The sequence below is a fragment of the Trichosurus vulpecula genome, chromosome 4 (genome assembly GCF_011100635.1).
Source record: "Trichosurus vulpecula isolate mTriVul1 chromosome 4, mTriVul1.pri, whole genome shotgun sequence".
In the NCBI taxonomy this organism is placed as follows: domain Eukaryota; kingdom Metazoa; phylum Chordata; class Mammalia; order Diprotodontia; family Phalangeridae; genus Trichosurus; species Trichosurus vulpecula.
Window position 1 is genome coordinate 163,138,741 of NC_050576.1, and position 20,480 is coordinate 163,159,220.

The 20,480-nt window shown below is 38.8% G+C and overlaps 1 protein-coding gene across 1 annotated transcript in view; it reads right to left on the bottom strand.

The window, feature by feature from the left end:
• Positions 1–20,480, bottom strand: part of TDRD10 (tudor domain containing 10) — a 32,290-nt gene that overhangs the window by 8,490 nt on the left and 3,320 nt on the right. Inside the window, exons 3-5 of the mRNA XM_036755585.1 lie at positions 15,467–15,525; positions 4,970–5,040; positions 2,114–2,270 (exon numbers count right to left, since the gene is read on the bottom strand). Coding sequence (XP_036611480.1) covers positions 2,114–2,270; positions 4,970–5,040; positions 15,467–15,525 — 287 coding nt within the window. The remainder of the gene's footprint in view (positions 1–2,113; positions 2,271–4,969; positions 5,041–15,466; positions 15,526–20,480) is intronic.

Below are 20,480 nucleotides of genomic sequence, written 5' to 3' on the forward strand. Positions count from 1 at the left end.
AGGAGAATGAAAAAATAATGAGATTTTCAATCCATCCATGCCTGTTCACCCTACATGACTCACTTGGTTCCATCCAAATGAAAGGTGGGAGGTGGGACTCTTAACCCAGACCCCAGAGCTTGTCCAGCAAGAGGTGAAGCAAACTGTACCAATGGCCCTACAGGTGCCGCTGATCATGTCTTCAGGGAATGCTACCTGGATCAGAAGCCAGGAGGGTTGGGAGCTTGCACCACACTGGAGAATAAGGTTAGATGTAGATGGATCGGATATCAGCCCCATGATGCAGAAAGGGAAGACATGTGAACCATCTTCTTACCCTCTGGCTAATTACACAGTCCTTGGGTCCAAGGCCTCCACTTTGAACATGACTGCTCTATGCTGTGTTGCTATTCATTATTAGAAAGAGGTTCATGTATTGCTAACACTAGTCTACATTCAAATTTCCCACTTCACCCAAAAACATACAGGTTTTTAACAAGTAACTGTCACACACAAACCCCAAGGGACAGCTTGGCACTATGGAGACAAGTCTGACCTTCCAAGTTAGGATCCCCTTGGTTCAAGTTCCCCCTGTGACACATAATGGCTGTAGGACCCTAAATTGGCCATTTAACCTCTCAGTGCTTCAAGGCAACAGAGTGTAGAATAGCTGTTAATCTACAATGGCAAAGGGAGTTTCTTCCCCAGGTGCTCCCTACACTGAGGAAATCACAGGGCCAGACAAAAATATCAACTGCCGCAAATGGTTGCGCCCACATGCTCATATCGCTTAAGGTAAGAGTCCCTGAGACAACAAGGATCCGCTTCTGGGGGAAGCCATTCCGCCAACTTTTCCACCGGTCATGTAGCCAAACCACCAGACTGGACCAGTCTCTCTCTGGCAGCCTGCAGTGGGGTGAAGGTCCTGTTCATCCCCAGCATGGGTACCATGAACTAAGCTGAGTGAGGGCAAAGATGACCTTTCCTTCCACTCTTTCGGGCCCTGTAGCCCTGAGAAGTGGGCTTGGGGTTTTGGTCTGTTTCATTTATCCCTTGCTGGTCTCAGTAAGTCTCCAAACCTAAACTCAAGCCATGGCCAGCATGGAAGGAAACCCATGAGAAAAGTCAGGGTACCCAGAACTGAACTCAAAGGAGGCTTTGGTATGACTAAGATACATAGTAACTGAGTTTTAAGCTATGATTCTCATTTCCCTTCCCTCTCTAGAGACTGAGGCCTATGGCAGATATATTTGATTTTATTATATCTTTAAAGTGAATATTCTCTTGTGAAAGCTAATCTATTAAGTGGTTAAATGGAACTGGGATGCATGAGACCCTTAAAATTGGGGGAGTACAATCAGTGGGGGCTAGAGCCAATGGCAGAGAGAATGAACACCCCCCCCCAACTCCCCTTAAGAGTACTAGAAAACAGAGAGAAGGGTGAAATGTTAACTCACTCACCCTTCACGTAGCAGGGTCCAGGGTAACCAGCTACGTTAATATTTACATAGCCCTTTTAAGATATGTAAAATATTTACAAAGGTAACCTTGGCTTCACTATACGCTAGGTCGCCTGAATCTTATTAACACATAAATTCTCTTTTGATCCTCACAACAACGCTGTGATGCCATAGGTATTAATATCCTCATTTTATAGGTGAGAAAACAGCCTGGGAGACATGAAGTGACTTACCCAGGGTCATACACTAGTGAATGTCAGAGCCAGGATCTGAACCCAGGTTGTGCTCTTGTGCCTCCAGCACAATAGTGACAGTTAATTTTTCATCTATAGTTGTATGGGGATTAGTCCAAACTCAAATCCCTAGAAGCTAAGTGTAAGCTCTCTCTGAGTTCATCCTCCACTCTTCCTTGTCCCTCCTATCCAGTCATCAAGTCTTATCTATGTCTCCTTAATGTCTCTTACCACCCTTTTCTTCTCTTTAAGAAGGCTCATTGCTCCAGATTTGACAAAATAGTGACTTGCCATCCAAGACCACTCAACTGGTCTAACCTCATGTTTCATCATGAAAAAACCTTAAGTAAATGCCAAGGATCACAAGTGACTTGTGTCCAGTTATCTGCTGTCAGGAAAGTTCTTGTTAAAAGGTGCAAGAGGAAGAAGAGGAAAATTTACCGGTAACTCTGCGTTGCCCTTTGTGGAGTCCAAGTTCTGCTTGGGGATCCAGTTGTTTGAGTTCAGGTACAACTTCCGGTTATGAAACATTTGTCCATTCAGCTGCTTGACTGCGAGGTGCACATTCTCCGCAGAGGCCAGGTCAACAAATGCAAAGCTAAGAGGGAAAGAGAGAAGCCCCACCTTGACACAGGTCAGCACTTCAGAGCGATTCAATGTCCAGTTCATGAGCTGCTGCTGCACCAAGAGGCCCAACAACACTGAGGCCAGGAAGCCACACTGTTCTGGGGAAGGGATAAGAACTGAACTAACACATAACACAAAGGTTTCTCCTTGGCTTTAGGAAGCATTTGGAGAAAAGTTCCCACAAAAAAAGGAACTCATACTCTATGATCCATAGAGTTGGAAGAGATCCTAGTGATCGATTCTAGCTCCCTCATTTTACGGATGAGGAAACTGAGGCCCAGAGAGGTAAAGAGGCCTGCTCAAGCTCTTATAAGTAATAAATAATTAAGTCTGGGATTTGAACTCAGGTCTTGTGCCTCCAAATCCAGTGCTCTTTCCACTGCACTACACAGCCTCATAAAGAGGTTCACACTCCTCTACCACTTCAATGGAACATAGAGAACCAAGATAGGACCTTCAAGGCTATCTAGTCCAACCTCCTCATTTTACAGATTTACTGGATCCTCATAGCCCTACATGGATGCTTGGCTAGAGGATAATACAGGGTGTCCCAAAAGTGTTACTGTAGTTTTAAGCTTAAAAGAGATTAAAAGCTATCAACGTTCAAAACTTCACTAAGATTTTTGGGACACCCTGTGTTATCCTCATTTTTAACAACCAAACATGCAAGGAAGGAGCTTACAATCTAATGGAGGTAAATTACAAGGACCACTGAAATTTTCTATACATGGTAATGGGAAGATCCAGGCAAAACATTTTTTGAGAGAGAACTTTCACCTGGGGGTAGGCAGTCTGGTCAGGGAAGATTTGGCTCTAGAAGAGGACTTCAACAGACAGAGTTGAATGGATGGATTAAAACCCAACAACCTGCAGTCCTGTGCTCCATTCCAATGTTCTCCTAATTCAGTTTAATCATGCCAGGTCCCAGCCTCATGGGAAGAAAACTCAGGGACAATCAAGAGGGGGTAACATTACTATTCCTTTGAATGTCTATAGCACCAATATACTAAAAATGTCAAAGCACTTTCATCACTATGTTTTGTCATTTTAGCACAACAGCAAAGTAGCGAGTGTGCATTTTCCTCATTCTACAGATAACCAAGTCAGCAAGATGTGGTTTCTTCAAGGTCATCTAGCACTGTAGGTCAAGGACAAGGCCAGAAATAGAACAAAGCATTGTGATCTCAGGGATAGATGCAGAATCACATCCACAGCATCCATTCCAAACCTTTTCACCTTTCAACTCTCAAACCCATCTAGCCACTTAACGGATGAACCTTTTCCCTTACTTTCTGAGAATATAAAAGCCTTGAAACATGAGCTCCCTCAGGTCTCCTCCTTCTTACTTTAAAACTTATGCATCTTCTATTACCTTCCTTCCTACCCCTGCCCCTCCCCCACCTCTGAGGAAATCTGGTTGTTTTTCTGGTGAAGGCTAATTCCTTTTTCTGTGACCTTTATCTCATCTTCACTGTTCTCATCCATGAAATGAAATGAGTGGATTAGATTAGTTCCTTTTGAAGATCCCTTCAAGTTCTAAATCAACAATTCTCTCCCAATTTCTCTAGGGCCCATTTCTATCAGAATCACAGAAGGGATCTCAGCACCAAATAACACAACCCAAGCTTGAAAAATATTCCCTCAGCAATAACAAGTGTTATATTCCTCTCTGCTTGAGGAATCCTCCCTCCAATGCAGGCAACCCACTACTTTCTAAGGCAGCCAATTTCACTTCCGGACAACTCTAGTTGTTAAGTTTTTCCTTACATCAAGCCTACATCTGCCTTTTTGCAATTTCCACTCATCATTGCTAGTTCTGCCTTTGGAGATGAGTAAAAAAAGTTCACCTCCTCATCTGTTCTGACCTCTTCTGGATGACTTTTACCTTAAAGACCTTTTGTTAACGACACGACTCCCTAATTCTAGTCCTTCTCTGCTCTCTATACATTCCCTATGATGCTGCTAGATTAATCTTTGGTCTGATTATAAAAATTAAAAAAAAAAACCCTGCCCACACTGCTCAAAAACCTTCAATGGTTTTCTATTGCCTACCAAGAAAAAAGTCCCAACTCTTAAGCCTGTTCCTCAAGAAGACTTTGCAGTCTGAATGGACTATGCCATCCCTGAGCATACACTATTCCTCCCATTCTTCTGGGCTTTTCTTCACTGTTCCTCATGATTAAAGGGCTACCCTCCCCTCCCCACCTCAGCAAAATGACCCAGGCCCATCTTTTTCAAGGCCTAACTAATGTTTCTCCCCCGGAAATCCCTCTGATTCCTGCAGGAGGAAGTGATGTCCTTCTCATTGGATCTCATGGTGTTTTTTTATTCTTGTTGTTCACTCTCTTAATTCCAATTGTATCCATATGCCTATCTTATCACCACTTCCAAACTATAAATTCTTTGAGGAAAGGAACTATCTTACCTCTGCAACCCCACTGCCTATCAGTGTGCTGCACACAGCAGCTACTTAAATGTTTGTTGAATAAACAAAGGGTTTGTGGAAGGTGTTTCCAAAATTGAATGGACAGCCAAAGAGGAAGCTAAAGGAAAGCTGTGCACTTCGGAGCCTTTCAATCTTGTTTCTTTGCCAGCGCAGCATATCAGCAAACTGGACAAAGGTGAGAAGAAGTATTTCCCCCAAAAGTCAAAAAGGAAAAGCCACTCTACCATTTGCAGCCATTCTGGACTTTCTGGACACGGAGTGGGCCAAAGTCCTTCAGAAGGGATAGAATGTCCTCCTAAGGAGAATTATGAAAAAGGAAAAGTAAGAAAGAAGAGTAGTGGTGGGGAAGAGAGGGAGAAAGGGAAGGGTGAAGGAAACAACATTATAATAGTTCTTAAATTTTTAATCTTAAACTGCAATACACCAGGTACCTGGGCTACGTATGTCCTGTCATCAGGCAAGAGGTACATAGGGAGAATAAATTTATTTCAAATCCAACCCTATTTCATATGGTAATCTATTACCAAAAGGAACTGTGTTGACTTCTCCTTTTTAAGAAGCAATTACGACTGTGAAGGGCCTGAATCTATGGCATGTTAAATATTGGTTGAAGAAGATGGACTTAGGCAGGAACCATGACAAGTGTAATGCGAGAGAGGGGTAGTCACCTCCCACCTAAAGCGTCTTCTGATTTCCTCTGCTGCTAAAGGCTCCTCCCCACAAAAATGATCTTGTGTTTACTTCGTACATATTTTGTATTTATAAGAGGTACACATGTTGTTTTTTGCTGATAGAATATAAACTTCTTGGGTCAAAAAGTCAACAGGTACTTAATATGTGCCCAGCACTGTGCTAAGTTCTGGGGATACAAAGAAAGGGAAAACAGTCCCTAATCTAAAGGAGCTCCCACTCCATGCTAATAACTATATACATATAAGACATATTCTGGGAGTAAGGTCAGAGGGAAGGCGGGATTTTACCTGAGACTTGAAGACAGTCAGGAGGCGGAGGTGAGAAAGGAGGCATAAAGAACAGCCAGTGCCCTAATGCATGCAGTCAGAAAATAGAGTATCTTAGACTAGGAGCATCCGGGGAGGCCAATGTCCCTGGATCAGAGAGTACTCGAGGTGATTAAAGTATAAGGGGCTAGGTTATAAAGGGCTCTGAAAGTCAAACAGAGGATTTTATTCCTTATCCTAGAGGTAACAGGGTGATGCTAAAGTCAAATTTATTGGGGGGGGGGAGTGGTTGATATTGTCAGAGCTGAGCTTTAGGAAATCACTTCTGCTAGCTAAATTGAGGATGGACTGCAGTAGAGAAAGACTAGAGGCAGGGAGACCAACCCGAAAGTTAGGTCAGCAGTCCAGGTGTAAAGGGCCTGCCAGGGTGGTGGCAGTGTCAGAGGAGAGAAAATATGCGAGAGACTTTATAGTCCTTAAACACTATACAGGGTGTAAAGTCTTAAACTCTTGGGACAGCTTGTATAAATGCCAGATATTATTACTTTTATAATCCCCATATGATTTGCAAACTCTTTGAGAGCAAAGTATATTTTATTTTTCATCTTAGATCTTCAAAGTCAAGCTAGTGTCTTGCACTTGGTAAAGGTTTTTAAAATTAGATTGCTTTAGTTTTTATTTAAATCTTCCTCATAATAGTTATTAGAAATTATTTTGGGGGAATAAGGCCTTTGTAGACTAAAATAATTTTTTAATCTATAAATATTCCACAGTAATTCTTCAAAAAATTTCAAAATTTTCATGTTTGTTTATAGTATGTCATCTTATCTCTCTACCTACCTCACCAGCACTCCTTCTAGACCACTGTCAATTTCTTTTTAAAAAACATTTACTTACGTTATAGCAATATGGTCATGAAAAAGTCACTATTATTAAACCTTCATTTATTAAATCATTATTAATATTGATCAACATTAAATCATTATCCTTACTATTCAAGTGACCGGAAAAACTCCCCAAATTTCAGAACCAAGTGTTTTAGACACCAGAAAAGTCCATTCTCAGGTAAAGAATGCCATTTAAACACACTTTAGTAATTAAGGAGCTATTTCTCTTTCTACTGACACCAAATGACAGAAATCACCATTGGGCCATTCAAAAGATTTTAAGCTTTATATACCAATGTAAACCACAGCCCAGTGTAAGCCAGGCCCCCAGCCATAAGTTTATGGAGACTGGGTTTAATCTTGGGGTTGGGGGTATGACTCCAAAATATTACTGTTATACCCCTACTCAGAGTTTATTCTGGGAAACCTCGAGACTCCAGTTCTTGTCTAGGGCTTCACAGATGTGGGGAACAGTAACCCCCAAATTCCACATAAGTATTTGATGAAAACAATGCAAATACTGAGTGTAGGACAGTCTTTATTTCACCCCACAGAAAATTTATGAGTTGCTATTATCCTTCTGCTCTGGTACAGGTCACTTTTCCACAAGGTACTAAAATCCTCCATACTTGGTATCACCATGTGGGATGATTGCCCTTAGAATGGCAGTGAACTTCTTGTTCTACAACATCACATTTAGTTCCACACACTACCTTCCTTACTCATGGTGCTAACCCTACAATTTAGACACCACCAGGACACACATGGGGATGCTATAATAGGTTATATCCCCAAATCCTGGTGAGTCCCTTACAGATTTGAGGCACATTATGAAAAGGAGGGAGCTGGATGCACTGAGGAAGAGATAGCTGCTTGTCCTCCAAGGAATTACAGAGTTGAACCACTGAAGTCATCAGATGATTGGATCAACTCAGTAAGTGTTCAAAGAAAAAGAACTGACAATTCCCTGGCTCAGGAGTACTATGAGAGCCATTTGTTGACCTGATAACAACAAAGAGGTCTATTGTCTTCTGGGAGTATAGAGACACAACCTAACAGAACTTCCTAAGACCGATGACTACTCCTTACTTCTGGCAATTCACATGGGCACAAATGATTCTGCCAGAAGGAATGTAAGATAGATTGTCAAAGGTTATGAAGTCTGGAGAAAGAAGCTACAATTGGCTCTGTCTCCCTCACTATAACCTACTAAAGGCAAAGAATGCAAATGAGGAAAAATCATTTGGTAAATATTCACGTGGATAAGAAAATAGTGTCTGAGAATGAGATCAGAATTTCTGGACCACAGCTGTTATATGGATAATAGACACCTACAAAGACTGGTAAGAATGTATTTATAGGGTATCTCATAAGCCAACAAATCTAATATCTAATCTAATAAAAAGAGCTTTAAAAAGGATGGGTCAGAGGGAGGGATAAAAATGTCTACTGTTAACCAGAAAACAATACACCACTGAGAATAACTTACAGAGAAGGAAGAAGAATGGCAGGTTAAGTCACCTAGAAGTTCAGAAGAGACAAAATCCAAGAAAGGAGCCAGAAGTAAAAACTCAGGCCTCAAAATGTTTATACACAAATGGCAAACATTTAGGCAACAAGCAAAAGAAATTATGCAAATGTGACCTATTACTGAGATTTGGTAGAATGAAATCCAGGACTAGAATATGGTATAATGTTAATGGGATATAAGATCTTCCCTGCCCATTAATAGTCCTCATGTGGAGCCCACTGGGGGAGGAGATTGCTTAGGGGAGTCTTGCTTGTAGGAAGGCTTTCACACCTGCTGTTACTAAGCTAATTAGGCACTGAGTCACAAGGGTTGTGATGACTTCTGGCTCCGAGCCTATTAGCCAAAAGTGTATATATACTCTAAGGTGAGACTTTGCTTTGGGGGTTCGCTTATGAGAAGGATCTTTTGATTTCCTGGTCAAGACTCTGTATGTTCAGAACTCCCCAACTACTCAGATGTAAAGACTCTCTCAATCCAGTGATGTATGTAAAACGTATAGCAATATTGCTTTGATTCAGGCAGTTAGAGCCCTGTCTGTTGGTCTTTGTGCTAATTTCTCTGCTTGTATTTTCTCCACGTTCAGGGTGCTGACTTCTCCCCTGTACTAGTGAATGTAATTAAAGTAAGGTCGCTGACCCTTTTAAAAGCTATTTTTCCTTTAAAAGCAGATCAAAGAACCTGTGCTAGCAGGCCATCCTGGGTATGCTCAAGTGCTTGCTGTTACATATGGCTCCTAATAGAGCTTATTCAAAAGAAACAGGATACATAAAGGGAGAGAGTAATGGAATTAAGAAGTTATATACATGTGAAAAAAATCCAGAAATCAGAGACAGGAAGCATAATGGAGAAGATCTGAGTGAAATCAATGGAGAGGGGGAAAAAAACAATTTTGTCTTTACAATCTACCTTGGACCACCTAGACAGAAAGAGGAAATAGATAGCTAGATGTCAAAGTGTTGGATTGTTCTATTTGAAGTCTAGAAGAGATCTCATTCTTTAAAGGGTGGAAGAATCAACTAGGGGAAATTTTTATATAGGATCTGATTTATAAAAAACAAAAGGAACTGGCTGCTAGAATGGAAACGATAGGAACCCTGCGAAGAAGTGACCATTCCCTTTTTGAGTTGGTAATGAAGAAGATGAAAGCTGGACAAAATCAGAGATGCACTCTAAATTTTTAGAGAAGGACAAAGGATTTAGGGAAAAAATAACAGGATCCCAGGAACTACAATTCTACAGGCAACATCATCCCATGAAGCAAAGGAATTAAATTCTTAAGATACAAAGGGAAACAATTCTAATGAGAAAGGAAAAAAGTTAACTGAAGAGATCAGTGTGGATGCACAGTGTACTCACCAACCAACTTTTTTTTTAAAAGATATGTACAGAAGATGGCAGCAAGGTAGGTAATAAAGGAAGAATATAAGAGCATGGCATGGTCCTGTAAACACAGTATCAGAAGTGCTAAAAGCTCAAATTGAACTGAAGCTGGCAAGTAAAGCTAAGGTCAACAAAAAGGGTTTTTAAAAGGTTATGGTGGGAGAAAGAAAAGGATCAAAGAAGGGAGAGGAACCCTGCTTGGGAGGTGGAGAAAGTGAGCAATTCTCATCTTGCTTCTGTTTGGTTTCCTGCCAAGGAGAATGACTTTTGTACTGTAAATAAGAGAACAAATGGTTAACAGGGAGTTGTTACCTGTAAGGAGATCCAAAAGAGACCACTTTCTTTCACCTGATGAACTGAAGTCACAGGATACAGACATGGGTACTGAAATAACTATGAGGTGTGATTAAATCATTGTCAATGACATTTAAAATATTCTGGAAACGTGAGAGGTTCTATAGGACTAGAGAAGGGCAAATATTCAGATTTTCTAAAAAACTGAAAAAAAAAAAAAAAGAACCTGCGAACTACAAGCCAATGCGCTTGTCTTCTATTTCTGAAAAAATTCTAGAATGGATGATTAAACAGATGGTTAGTGAGCACTGAGCAAAGGAAAAGGTGATTACTAAGAGCCAGCACTGCTTCATCAATGACAAGTCATGACAGATAAACCTCATTTCCTTCTGACAGTGTTATTAAACTGGTAGGTTCAGGATAGATATATCCTGAATTATATATTATATATATATATATATATATATATATATATATATATATCTATAATATATATATTATAGATACAACGCACCTAGATTCCAGCAAAGCATTTAATAAAGTGTCTCATAGTATTCTTGTAGAAAAATAAGGAGAGATGTGGGCTAAATAATAATAGATGAATTCAAAGCTAAGTGAATGGACTCAAAGGATAAATGTTACTAAGATATAATGGCTTAACTTAAACTTGGCAGATCTCCAGAGGAGTGTCCTAGAGATCTATTTTTGGCCCTATACTATTTACATTTTTATCAATGATTTAGATAAAGACATAGGCGGCATGCATATCAAATTGGCAGATATTTAAGTTCCAGGTGTCAGTCTTTGTATCCTTAATGCCTCTGCTCAGCCCCTCCACACAGTAGGTATAATCAATGCTTGCTGGTTCAAATGACTGGCATTTCTTGAGTCTAGTGCTACAAATATAAGGCTAGATTCTAAAATCATGCTACCTAAGAAATCTTCCTTTGTGCTAATTAGGAGTTTGGGATTAGGAAGTCCCCTCCCTGGCTCTTCTAGGACCTTTTATGTTCTAATTTAAGACCTTCACATGACAACCTTTCATCTTCAAGAGAGCACTCATGTTCCTCCAGTCTTGTCTTGACCAGCCACCCTCAATCAGCTCAGCCACTTCTTGTCTAACAGAGTTTTGAGACACTCCCCTTTTCCCCACCATCTCTCTGGTCACTTTCCTCTGCATGGAAAAGCTCCATTTTTTCAGTATCCTTCCTAAAATGCAGCATTCAGAACTAAACACATTCAGAAGAGGGATTCAATTTGTTTTGTCTATCCCTAAAAAGAAAAAAAAAAGCCAAATGAGTGAAAGTTACAGAAAGGTACATCTTGGGCTCAAGAGGAGGCAGAAGTTGGCAATTAAAGTTATTACAAGATGATAGATTTAGAGCTAGAAAAGACCTTAGAGATCATCTGGCCCAGCGCTAAATGTCTTGCCCAAGGTCATACTAGTGAGCCACAAAGTCAGGATCTGAACTCAAGTTCCCTGCTTCCAAATCTAGTACACTTTCACAGGATTAATGAGTTAGCGCTGGGAGGGGACCTGAGACATCAACAAGTACAACTTTCTCATTTACAGATGAGGAACCTGAGCCATAGAGAGTTTAAGTGATCCTCCCAGAGTCACACAGCTTAGGCCAGTCCCAGGACTTCCTGACTCCAAGTCCAGCACCCTATCCACTATACCACAATGCCTCTCTTTCCATCATCCCAAAGCAGAACAGAAGTCATCAGACTTTTAAAAAACTTTAAAAAAGCTAGAAAAGAGACCTTTAAGATCTAGTTCAGTCCTCCCTTTTTATAATAATAGCTGACAGTCATATTAAACTTTAAGCCTTGCAAAGTACTTTATATACGTTATTATATAGATAATAGCAACACAGTGAAATAAGTACTCCAGGTACAAGAATATTTATAGCAGCTCTTTTGTGGTAGCAAAGAATTGGAAATTGAGGGAATGCCCACCAACTGGGGAATGGCTGAACAAGTCGTGGTATATGATTGTGACAGAAAACTATCGTGCTATAAGAAATGACAACAGGATGCTTTCAGAAAAACCTAAGAAAACTTACATGAACTGATACAGAGTGAAGTGAGTAGAACCAGAACATTGTACACAGTAACAGCAATGTTATATGATGATCAATTGTGAATGACTTAGCTATTCTCAGCAATACAATGATCCAAAATAATCCCAAAGGACTCATGATGAAAAATGCTATCCACCTCCAGAGAAAGAACTGATGGAGTCTGAATGCAGACCACAGCATATTATTTTTCTTTTTTATTTCTTTCTTTACATTTTATGTGTGTATTTTTTTTCTCTTTTTTTGCTCCAGGTTTTTCTTCCACAAAATGACTAATATGTAATTATGTTTTACATTACTGCACATGTATAATCTATATCAGATTGCTTTGCATCTTAGGAAGAGGGGGGAGAAAAAGGGAGGCAGAATTTGACACTCAAAATTTAAAAAAGAATGCTCAAAATTGTTTTGCCATGTAATTGAGAAAAACGTTATTAAAGAAAAGCACATAGCATCTGCCAGGATGCACTGGAAATACGAAGACAAAAATGATGCGATCTTTGACCTTAAGGAGTTTATATTCTATAGGGGGAGATGACAGGGACACATCTAAAGTAAAGTATACAGAAAATAAACACCAGGTAATTTGGGCTTAGGGAGGGATGAGAATATGGAAATGGCCTCATGCAAGAGATGGTATCATAGCTGCATAGGATTCTAAGAGGTGGAGTGAGAGGAAAGTATATTCTTGGCATGGCAGGCAGCAATGCAAAGGAAAAGCAACAGGAGATGGAATGTCATGGCAGAGGGAGCCTAGAAAGGCTTCTTTGGCTGGACCATGGGATGTATAAAGGGAATAATAAGCTTAGAAAGGTAGGCTGGAGCCAGGCTATGAAGGGCTTTCACTGCCAAACCAAAGAGTTTGTACTTGACCAAAGAAGTCATGGTCATTCGATTTTCTTGAGCAGGGAATGACAGGATCACAGATTAGAGCTGAGAGGAATTTCAGAAATCATCTAGTCCCCCTCATTTCACAGATGAAGAAACTGAAGACAAGAGAAGATAACCAACTTGGTCACATTAGTAATAAGTGGCAAAACTCAAATTTAAACCCATGTCCTCTGACTCTGCTGCCTGTAAGCAACAGGATCAGACCTGTGCTTTGCGAATGTCACTCAGACAACTACGTGGAAAATAAACTGGAGAAGGAGAGACTTGAAGCAGGTTGACCAAACAGAAGTTTACTAATAGTCCATATGAGAAGTAAAGAGGTACTAAGCATCTGAGTGATGAGGAAATAGACACAAGAGATGTTGTGGAGTTAATAAGATTTTGAAACATTAGCTATATGAGACAAGCGAGAGTATGGAGTCAAGGATGACTTGAGCTGCAGACCTCCATGCGTGGTGGCTCTCTGGACAGAAATGGGGAAGCCAGGAAGAGGAGTAGGTCTGGGTAGACAGCAATACATTAGCAATGAAGAATCATACAGGAGAAGAATCAGAATGTCATCAGAAAGACAGAACTGGAAGAGGAAGGCCAATTATATAGCAAAGATGAGTAATACAAAAAGAGCCTGCAGACTCCACTGGGAACCACGCAGTGTGAAGAGATTTGGAGGAATATCTCAATACACTGGAGGAACTCCTTGTGGAGGATTTACTGGAAATCATGGACAATAGCTGCAAGGATGAAAAGACAGGTATGGGCTATGATCATTAGAGGGTGTATTCTTACCTTGTTAAGATCTCTGAACCATCTTAGCGTAGAACTGTAGCTTCTTCAAAGCAGGACTCAAAAATCAGGACCACAGTTTTCAAGTTTGGCAAGAACCTCAAAAGCAAAGGACTCAAATACCCCAACAGGAAAAACAGTGATATCGTCCTCTTCAATTCCTGCAGCACTTGTTGCCTATAGTGCTCAGCATTTATCATGGTGCCCCATTTATCTATTGACAGCCTATTTTTTCCATGAAAATAGTCTGGGGGGAGTCTGCATCTCCTGATCTTTTTTGTTCCCTTTTGCTTTTTGGGGGGTGGGGCAGGGCAATTGGGGTTAAGTGACTTGCCCAAGGTCACACAGCTAGTACGTGTGTCAAGTCTCTGAAGCTGGATTTGAATTCAGGTCCTCCTGACTCCATGGCCGGTACTCCACTCACTGCACCACCTAGCTGCCCCCTCCTGATTTTTTTTGCTTTCAGTCTAGCACAGTGGCTTGCATGTTACAAAAGTTCAATAAATGAATGACTGAAAAAATGGCAAGTATTCTACAGATCAGTCTTAGACCCCTAGCTTACCTTTCACTCTATTTTGTCCACAACTTTAACAATCACTTCTTCCAAAGTTGTAGTTCCATTCAATTCTTCTTACTCAAGTCCTAGTCCTTTATTTCTATTCATTGCCTCAAATTCAACATTTTCCTCTCCAAGAAACCACTTTCTTCCCCCTTTCTCCCCCATCAATGGTGCCACCATTCTTAATCGTTTAATCTTGAAACCCTAAGAGTCATCCATGATTCTTTATCCCTCTCCATCTTTCATATCCTGTAAGCACCCATTTCTGTAGATTTTTCTTTTGACTTTGCTTTTATCTATTCTTTCCCATCAACTATTCTTGCCATAGCTTTTGTTCGACCCCCACACCAAGTCTGATTTTTCACCATGAGAATATGTCCTATATAATACTCATCATATTAATCTTCCTTAAATTCTACTTTCATCATGTTACTTCCTTGCTCAAAAAACTCTGGGTTTCCTACCCCCACCAAACTCGTGCTTGGCCAAAAATCCATCTTAACTTGGCATATGTGTATAACCCTACTTCCTCAAATTTACCCTAATATATACTTACTTTTAGCGTTAGGTTAGTTCATTTGCTGTTCCATGAATATTTCCTGTTCATTCCTATTTTTGTGCCTTTGATCATCTAAGTCCCCTTGCTACACTGATTCAAATGCTGTGCATCCTTCATGTTCTACTTTCTTCATGAAACCTCCCTCTGACTGTTCTATCATCTACCATAAGGACAAAAAGGATCTCTTTTCTCTGAATTTAGAGCGCTACACAATTTCACATGTAATTATATCTTTTTGTATTGTTGTATAGCTCTCTGCAACTCCCCTCAACTACTCAGATCAATAAGCATTTATTAAGCACTCACTTTGTGCCAGGCATTGGACTAAGCCTGGATATATAAAGAAAAATAAGAAGAAACAGTCTCTAATCTCAAGGAAATGAATGCTTTAGTGAGGCATAATTAAAGTCCGAAAACAGTAATGGCCTTATGTATATGACTAATCCCCAGTTCACCTCACCTGGTTAGGTAGTAACTGTCATTTTTTAGTGCTTTGCACACAGTAGACATTTTTAAAAGTTTAACTTGAGTTTCCTTCACAGTGTTGAATACATTCCAAAAAAAATTTTTAATGGATTTTGGATTATCTGTGACACAGATCCCCTCCATATGTCTAGAGAATGGACAACTGAATAAGGTAGGGATAATTCTACCATTCAAATCCTCTTAAACTTATTCTTCCAAATCTGTGGGATAAAAAAATTTTGGCTTGAACATGCAAACCTCTAAAAAGAAAATTAAAAATATTTTTACACAAGAAAGGAAAAGAGAACCATTTGCAAACAGGGCAATGATACCTCCTTGGTGTCCAATGGAAGATTTCCAACATACACCTCTGATTCTTTCTTCCTGTGTCCTATAGAGGGAAAAAAATATATGAAAAGTAAGATTGTCTGTAACCCCATTTTAATGTAGCATTACTGTGGACCCAAAAATATTAGGGAAGACTAAAGTCTCTGATGATTGAACTTCTCTGATGAAAACAGATGGAGAGGGGAAATTCTGAGAAGGTGAAAGAGAGACAAGTAATCCTAGGGAGCAGCTCCCCATCTACCAACTCAAATAACTATAAAATATCCACAAGGAGAAAATACAAAAATGACAAGAAGAAAAAAGTTGGAAGAACCTACCACAAGGCAATTGTTACATAAAAATTAAAAACATATCAAAACACTGAAGACCATTTCTATTGTTTCTGGTATGGTGGATAATACTCCAACCCCAGTTCTTTGAAGGTGGGGGAGGGAGTTACAGAGAGGCCAGTGAATCAGACTAGCCCTGAGGCAAGAGAAGAATAAAATGGGCAACTGCAGAGCCAGATGGAGCATATTGTGGAGAAGGGAACAGAAACGAGGAGCTGGTTACACTTATTTAATGCTAATTCTGTTAATGGAGAAAATAGGAACCCAGCAGAAAGAGTGAAAGGTGGAAAAGAGACATAACTTTAAAGGTTTTTCTAAAGCTATCCCTCACAATTATTCAGGGTACCCTCTTCCATTAGTTCCTCAATCTATGAACTGAAGAAAGTCGAGTAAAGGAGTCAATTCCCAGAATTCCCATATATTACAGGGTTACACCAAAAAAAAGGAAAGAAAATGTGGAACTAAGAACAATGGGAATGGGAAAGAACCATAGTGACCTCCACAAGTCTTCCTGTGGTAGGCCTAATCTATCACTCCAATCCCTTCAGGACTACAGATCTATGAGGGAAGAGAAAACAGACCAAGACTGGAGGAAGTACACAGGAGTCCTAGGCCCTCAGACAGAAAGTACTGATTTATGAATGTACTTAAAAATGTATTTTAAAATAATAACATAGAAACATCAGCAAAGTGACTGATAAAAGCTGATGGAAGAGAAATGAGTAGTTGAAAAGAACTATTTCAATGAACAAATACTTCACAATTAAAGAAGGTAAGCCCCAAATATGAAAGGGAATAAAAATATCCCAAAAATTCTGGAAGATCCTCTGAAATAAAAACTCTAAAAACCTCCTACCATAAATAGGAAGAGCAATCAAAGAACTAAGAGATGATATCAAAGAAATAGGAACAGAAATCAGAGTTCTTAAGGAAGAAATCAACAACTACAATGAGAATAGAGAATTTAGAACAAAATAAGACTCTCCCAAACAATAGATTCTCTGAAAAAGAGAACTGTGGCCCACAAAAGTGAAGAGGCAGAAGGAAAACTGAGTGAACAAAATCAAAAGACAACAAAGACTGAAAGAACACAAAAATGTTATTTTTTTAAAAAGAGGATGGAACTTGAAGAGAGGATATGAAAAGATAATCTGACAACTACAGGTGTCCCAGAAAAAGTATGATTACAAAAATCTGAGCACAATATTTTAGAAAATCACTGCCCAGAAAGAGTGGAAATAGACATCAAAAGACAGATCTAAAGAATCTATACAACACCAAGACAAAGAAATTCCAAGGAAAATCAGAGCCAAACTTCAAAATAATAACAAATTTTGCAGACAGCAAGGAAAAAAACCTTTCACGTTTCAATGACAATCAGTGATATAGACTTCATTACTCAGTGTACATAAGACACCAAAGGAAAAATCTGAATATAATATTCCAAAAAGCAAAGAAGACTGGTTGGCATGAAAAAAATAATACATTTTGCAAAGTTAAACCTTAGCATCAAAGTAAACAACTGGACAATCACCAAAAGGAAATTATTCAAGCCATTCCTTCAAAACAACCAACAGGTAAAGGGGGTTTTAAATTTCCTCTATTAGTTTACAGGTGAACACTTTAAGGTAGCAATGAAAAACTAAGAAATGAAATGATTTTTCATGTGGCTAGGGCTAGACAAAGCCATAATGTGAGGTAGAAAAGTCTTATTTGCTCTTTTATGTTTTAAAAAAACATACACACTGGCAGACAGATATTGCAAGGCAAAGAGATTATCAATGGGATAAAGAATCTAGGGAGCAAAACATAAAATCATGAAAACAAGAGGGAAAAATGAATTTATATTTCAGGATCAAAAAAAAAAAACCTCATTAGTAAATCACTGGATCACAGATTTAGAAGTGAAAGAAACCTCAAAGGTCACTGGGTCCAACTATTTTCTTTTACAAGTGAAGAAACTGAAGCTAAATGGTTGAGTGACTTGGCCAGGGTCACCCTGCTAATTAAATATTTAAGTCAGGATTCAAATTTAGATCTACCTGCCTCCAAATTTAGCACTCTACACACTACATGATGATAAAAAGGAGAATGTAGAAGAAGATGGGGTGGGCTTAAAAAGACAATCAAGACTTAGGAGAGGTGGCCAAGAAGCTTTCCATTTCTATTCTTGCCTTTGGGGCACTGGGAAAGTAAAGAGAGAACCTGGAAGGACAGATCACAAAGAGGAGAGGAGATGATGGTTCCTGCCAACAAAAAGGGAATGATCAGCTAACATCATGAAGCAAACACACAGAGGCAGGCAAGAGGAGCAAAAATAGTAGGAGTTGGTAATGAACTTTTTGGGGAGGGGTGCTATACTTTACGCAAACAGTTTCTCTAAGCAAAGGTCATGTTCTTAGTTAGCACTTACTAACTCCCACTTCCTGGGGAAGAATAGCTCAAAGTGGATTGAAGAGGGCATATTAAAGGGAAAGATGTCATCACATCAAAAGTGACAATGGGGGAAAAAAAAGAACAGGGTTGCTCCCCCAACCCATAGAGTCATAGAGAGCTTCCAACTTTATCCTGGTGCTTCATTGAGGATTAACATTTCTGAGGACAGATTCTAGAGCATCTTAAAAAAAAAAAAGAAAGGAGAAACAAAGGTGATGGAATGAGAATATTTCCTTGGAAAGAGACGTTACAAATTAATGTCACTGAAATTTAGAGGATGAATTTTGGGGCGTAGTGAGGATAAAGAAAGATAGCATTGGGTATGCCATTCATCTGAACTGGGTAGGATAAGGGTAAAATATGAGAGGCAGTGACAAATCAACATAAGTAAACTCAGTGAACTTGAGAAAGACTGGGTAATAGGAAGGAATGGAAGCCAGGAAGATGGGATTGGATCTGTATAAGGACCACAAACTGCAGAGCCTAAACGTAAACTTAACAAAAGAGGAAAACAGTGTAGATAAAAAGATTTAACAAAGTCACAAATTTAATTATAACCCTAAAAGTGAATGGGTTAAATTCTCCAACAAAAAATAGAGGAATAACTTGTTTAAAATTACCAACAATTTTGCAATTTAAAAAAATCTGTATTTATTAATACAAAAACACAACTTTGCAAATACAAAAACAGACTTAAACCACATAGACAAATACAGAATGAAATAAGGAAACAAAATCTATTATGCTTTCGGCAACTCTAGAAAAGCAAGAATTGTGATTATTTTGGATAAGAAAACAAAAATTGATCATATGGAGAAACAAATAAGGAAACTACATAATGTACCACAGGCAAAAATAGCATTTTAAAATATATACACACATCAAATACCATACTATGTTCTTAAAAGAGAAAGCAGTAGAACTGCAAAAAAGACATTGATAGTAACACAAAAACAGCAAGCAGCTTTATGTTTCTATTGGATTTATCCAATTCCGAGAAAGATATTAAACAAGAAGGAAAATTTGGTATAAACTGATGAATATTCTTTTAAAAACAGAACTCAACAGATTGTTATGGGAAAAAATAGATGTAAGCGATATATAGAAAGTTTTAAATGGAAGAACATATATTTCTCGCTCTCCCACAGAACCTTTACAAAAAAAAAAAAGGATCTACCCTAGGGCATAACAGAATCATAAATAAATGTAAAAAAGAAAACAAATATCTTTTGCAGACTGTAATGCAATAAAAAATTAAATTGATAAAGATTATATGAGCAAAAGCTACATACCTACACGGGTGGCTTAGTGGGTCAAAGAACAAATCTAAAAACATAATTATATTAAAGACAACAACGAGACTATGGCCAAAACTTGAAAGACCTAGATCAAGCAGACCTCAAAGGAAAATTTTTCTCTCTCAAAAAAAATTAACTGAAATAAAAAAATGAGATCGACAAATTGATCATTAAAAAACTAGAAAGCAAATCAGTACTCTAAAACAAAGTACAAAAGAGGAAATCTCAAAGACAGGAGAAACAGAAAAACTTTAAAATTAAAAATAATGAAGAATCGCTAGGCAACAGCATAGCACAGGAGATAAAAAGCTGACCTTTAAGTCAGGAAGAAGGGTTCAGATCTTGTGTCTGATACATAGTGGCCATGGGACCCTAGGAAGGTGACTTAATTCTCTAAGTCTATAAGTTGTAGAAAAGATTCTGATCTGCATTCATAGAGATAGTTCCTTCAACACAGAATTCCCTATATTAATGAAATCACAGATTCAGTCACTGTCCCTAACAGAACTGATAAACAAAACCAAGAGCTGCTTTTTGAAAAGTCAATAAGCAAATCAATCTCAGAAAAAGAAAATCAAGCAGGTCATAAATGAACTGCCAAAGGTGGGTTGGAAGAAAGATTGAAGAAGAGTTTCTGGGCCAGCTGAATTTACAAATGAATTCAATCAAACACTTAAAGAACAAATAATAGCTATGCTACAAAAATCGTCCTCCAGAATAGAGAAAGCACTTTACCAAACTCTTTTATAAAATATATTTGTGATACCTAAACCAGTAAGAGGCAAAACAGAGAAAGAAACAATTTCACTAACAAATACTGACACAGAAATGTGTTAAACAGAATCTCTGCAAGACTAGCACCATATCCAAAAAAACTGTGAATTCAAGTTGTTATCATACAAAAGATGCAAGGATGGTTTAAAATTAGGAAAACT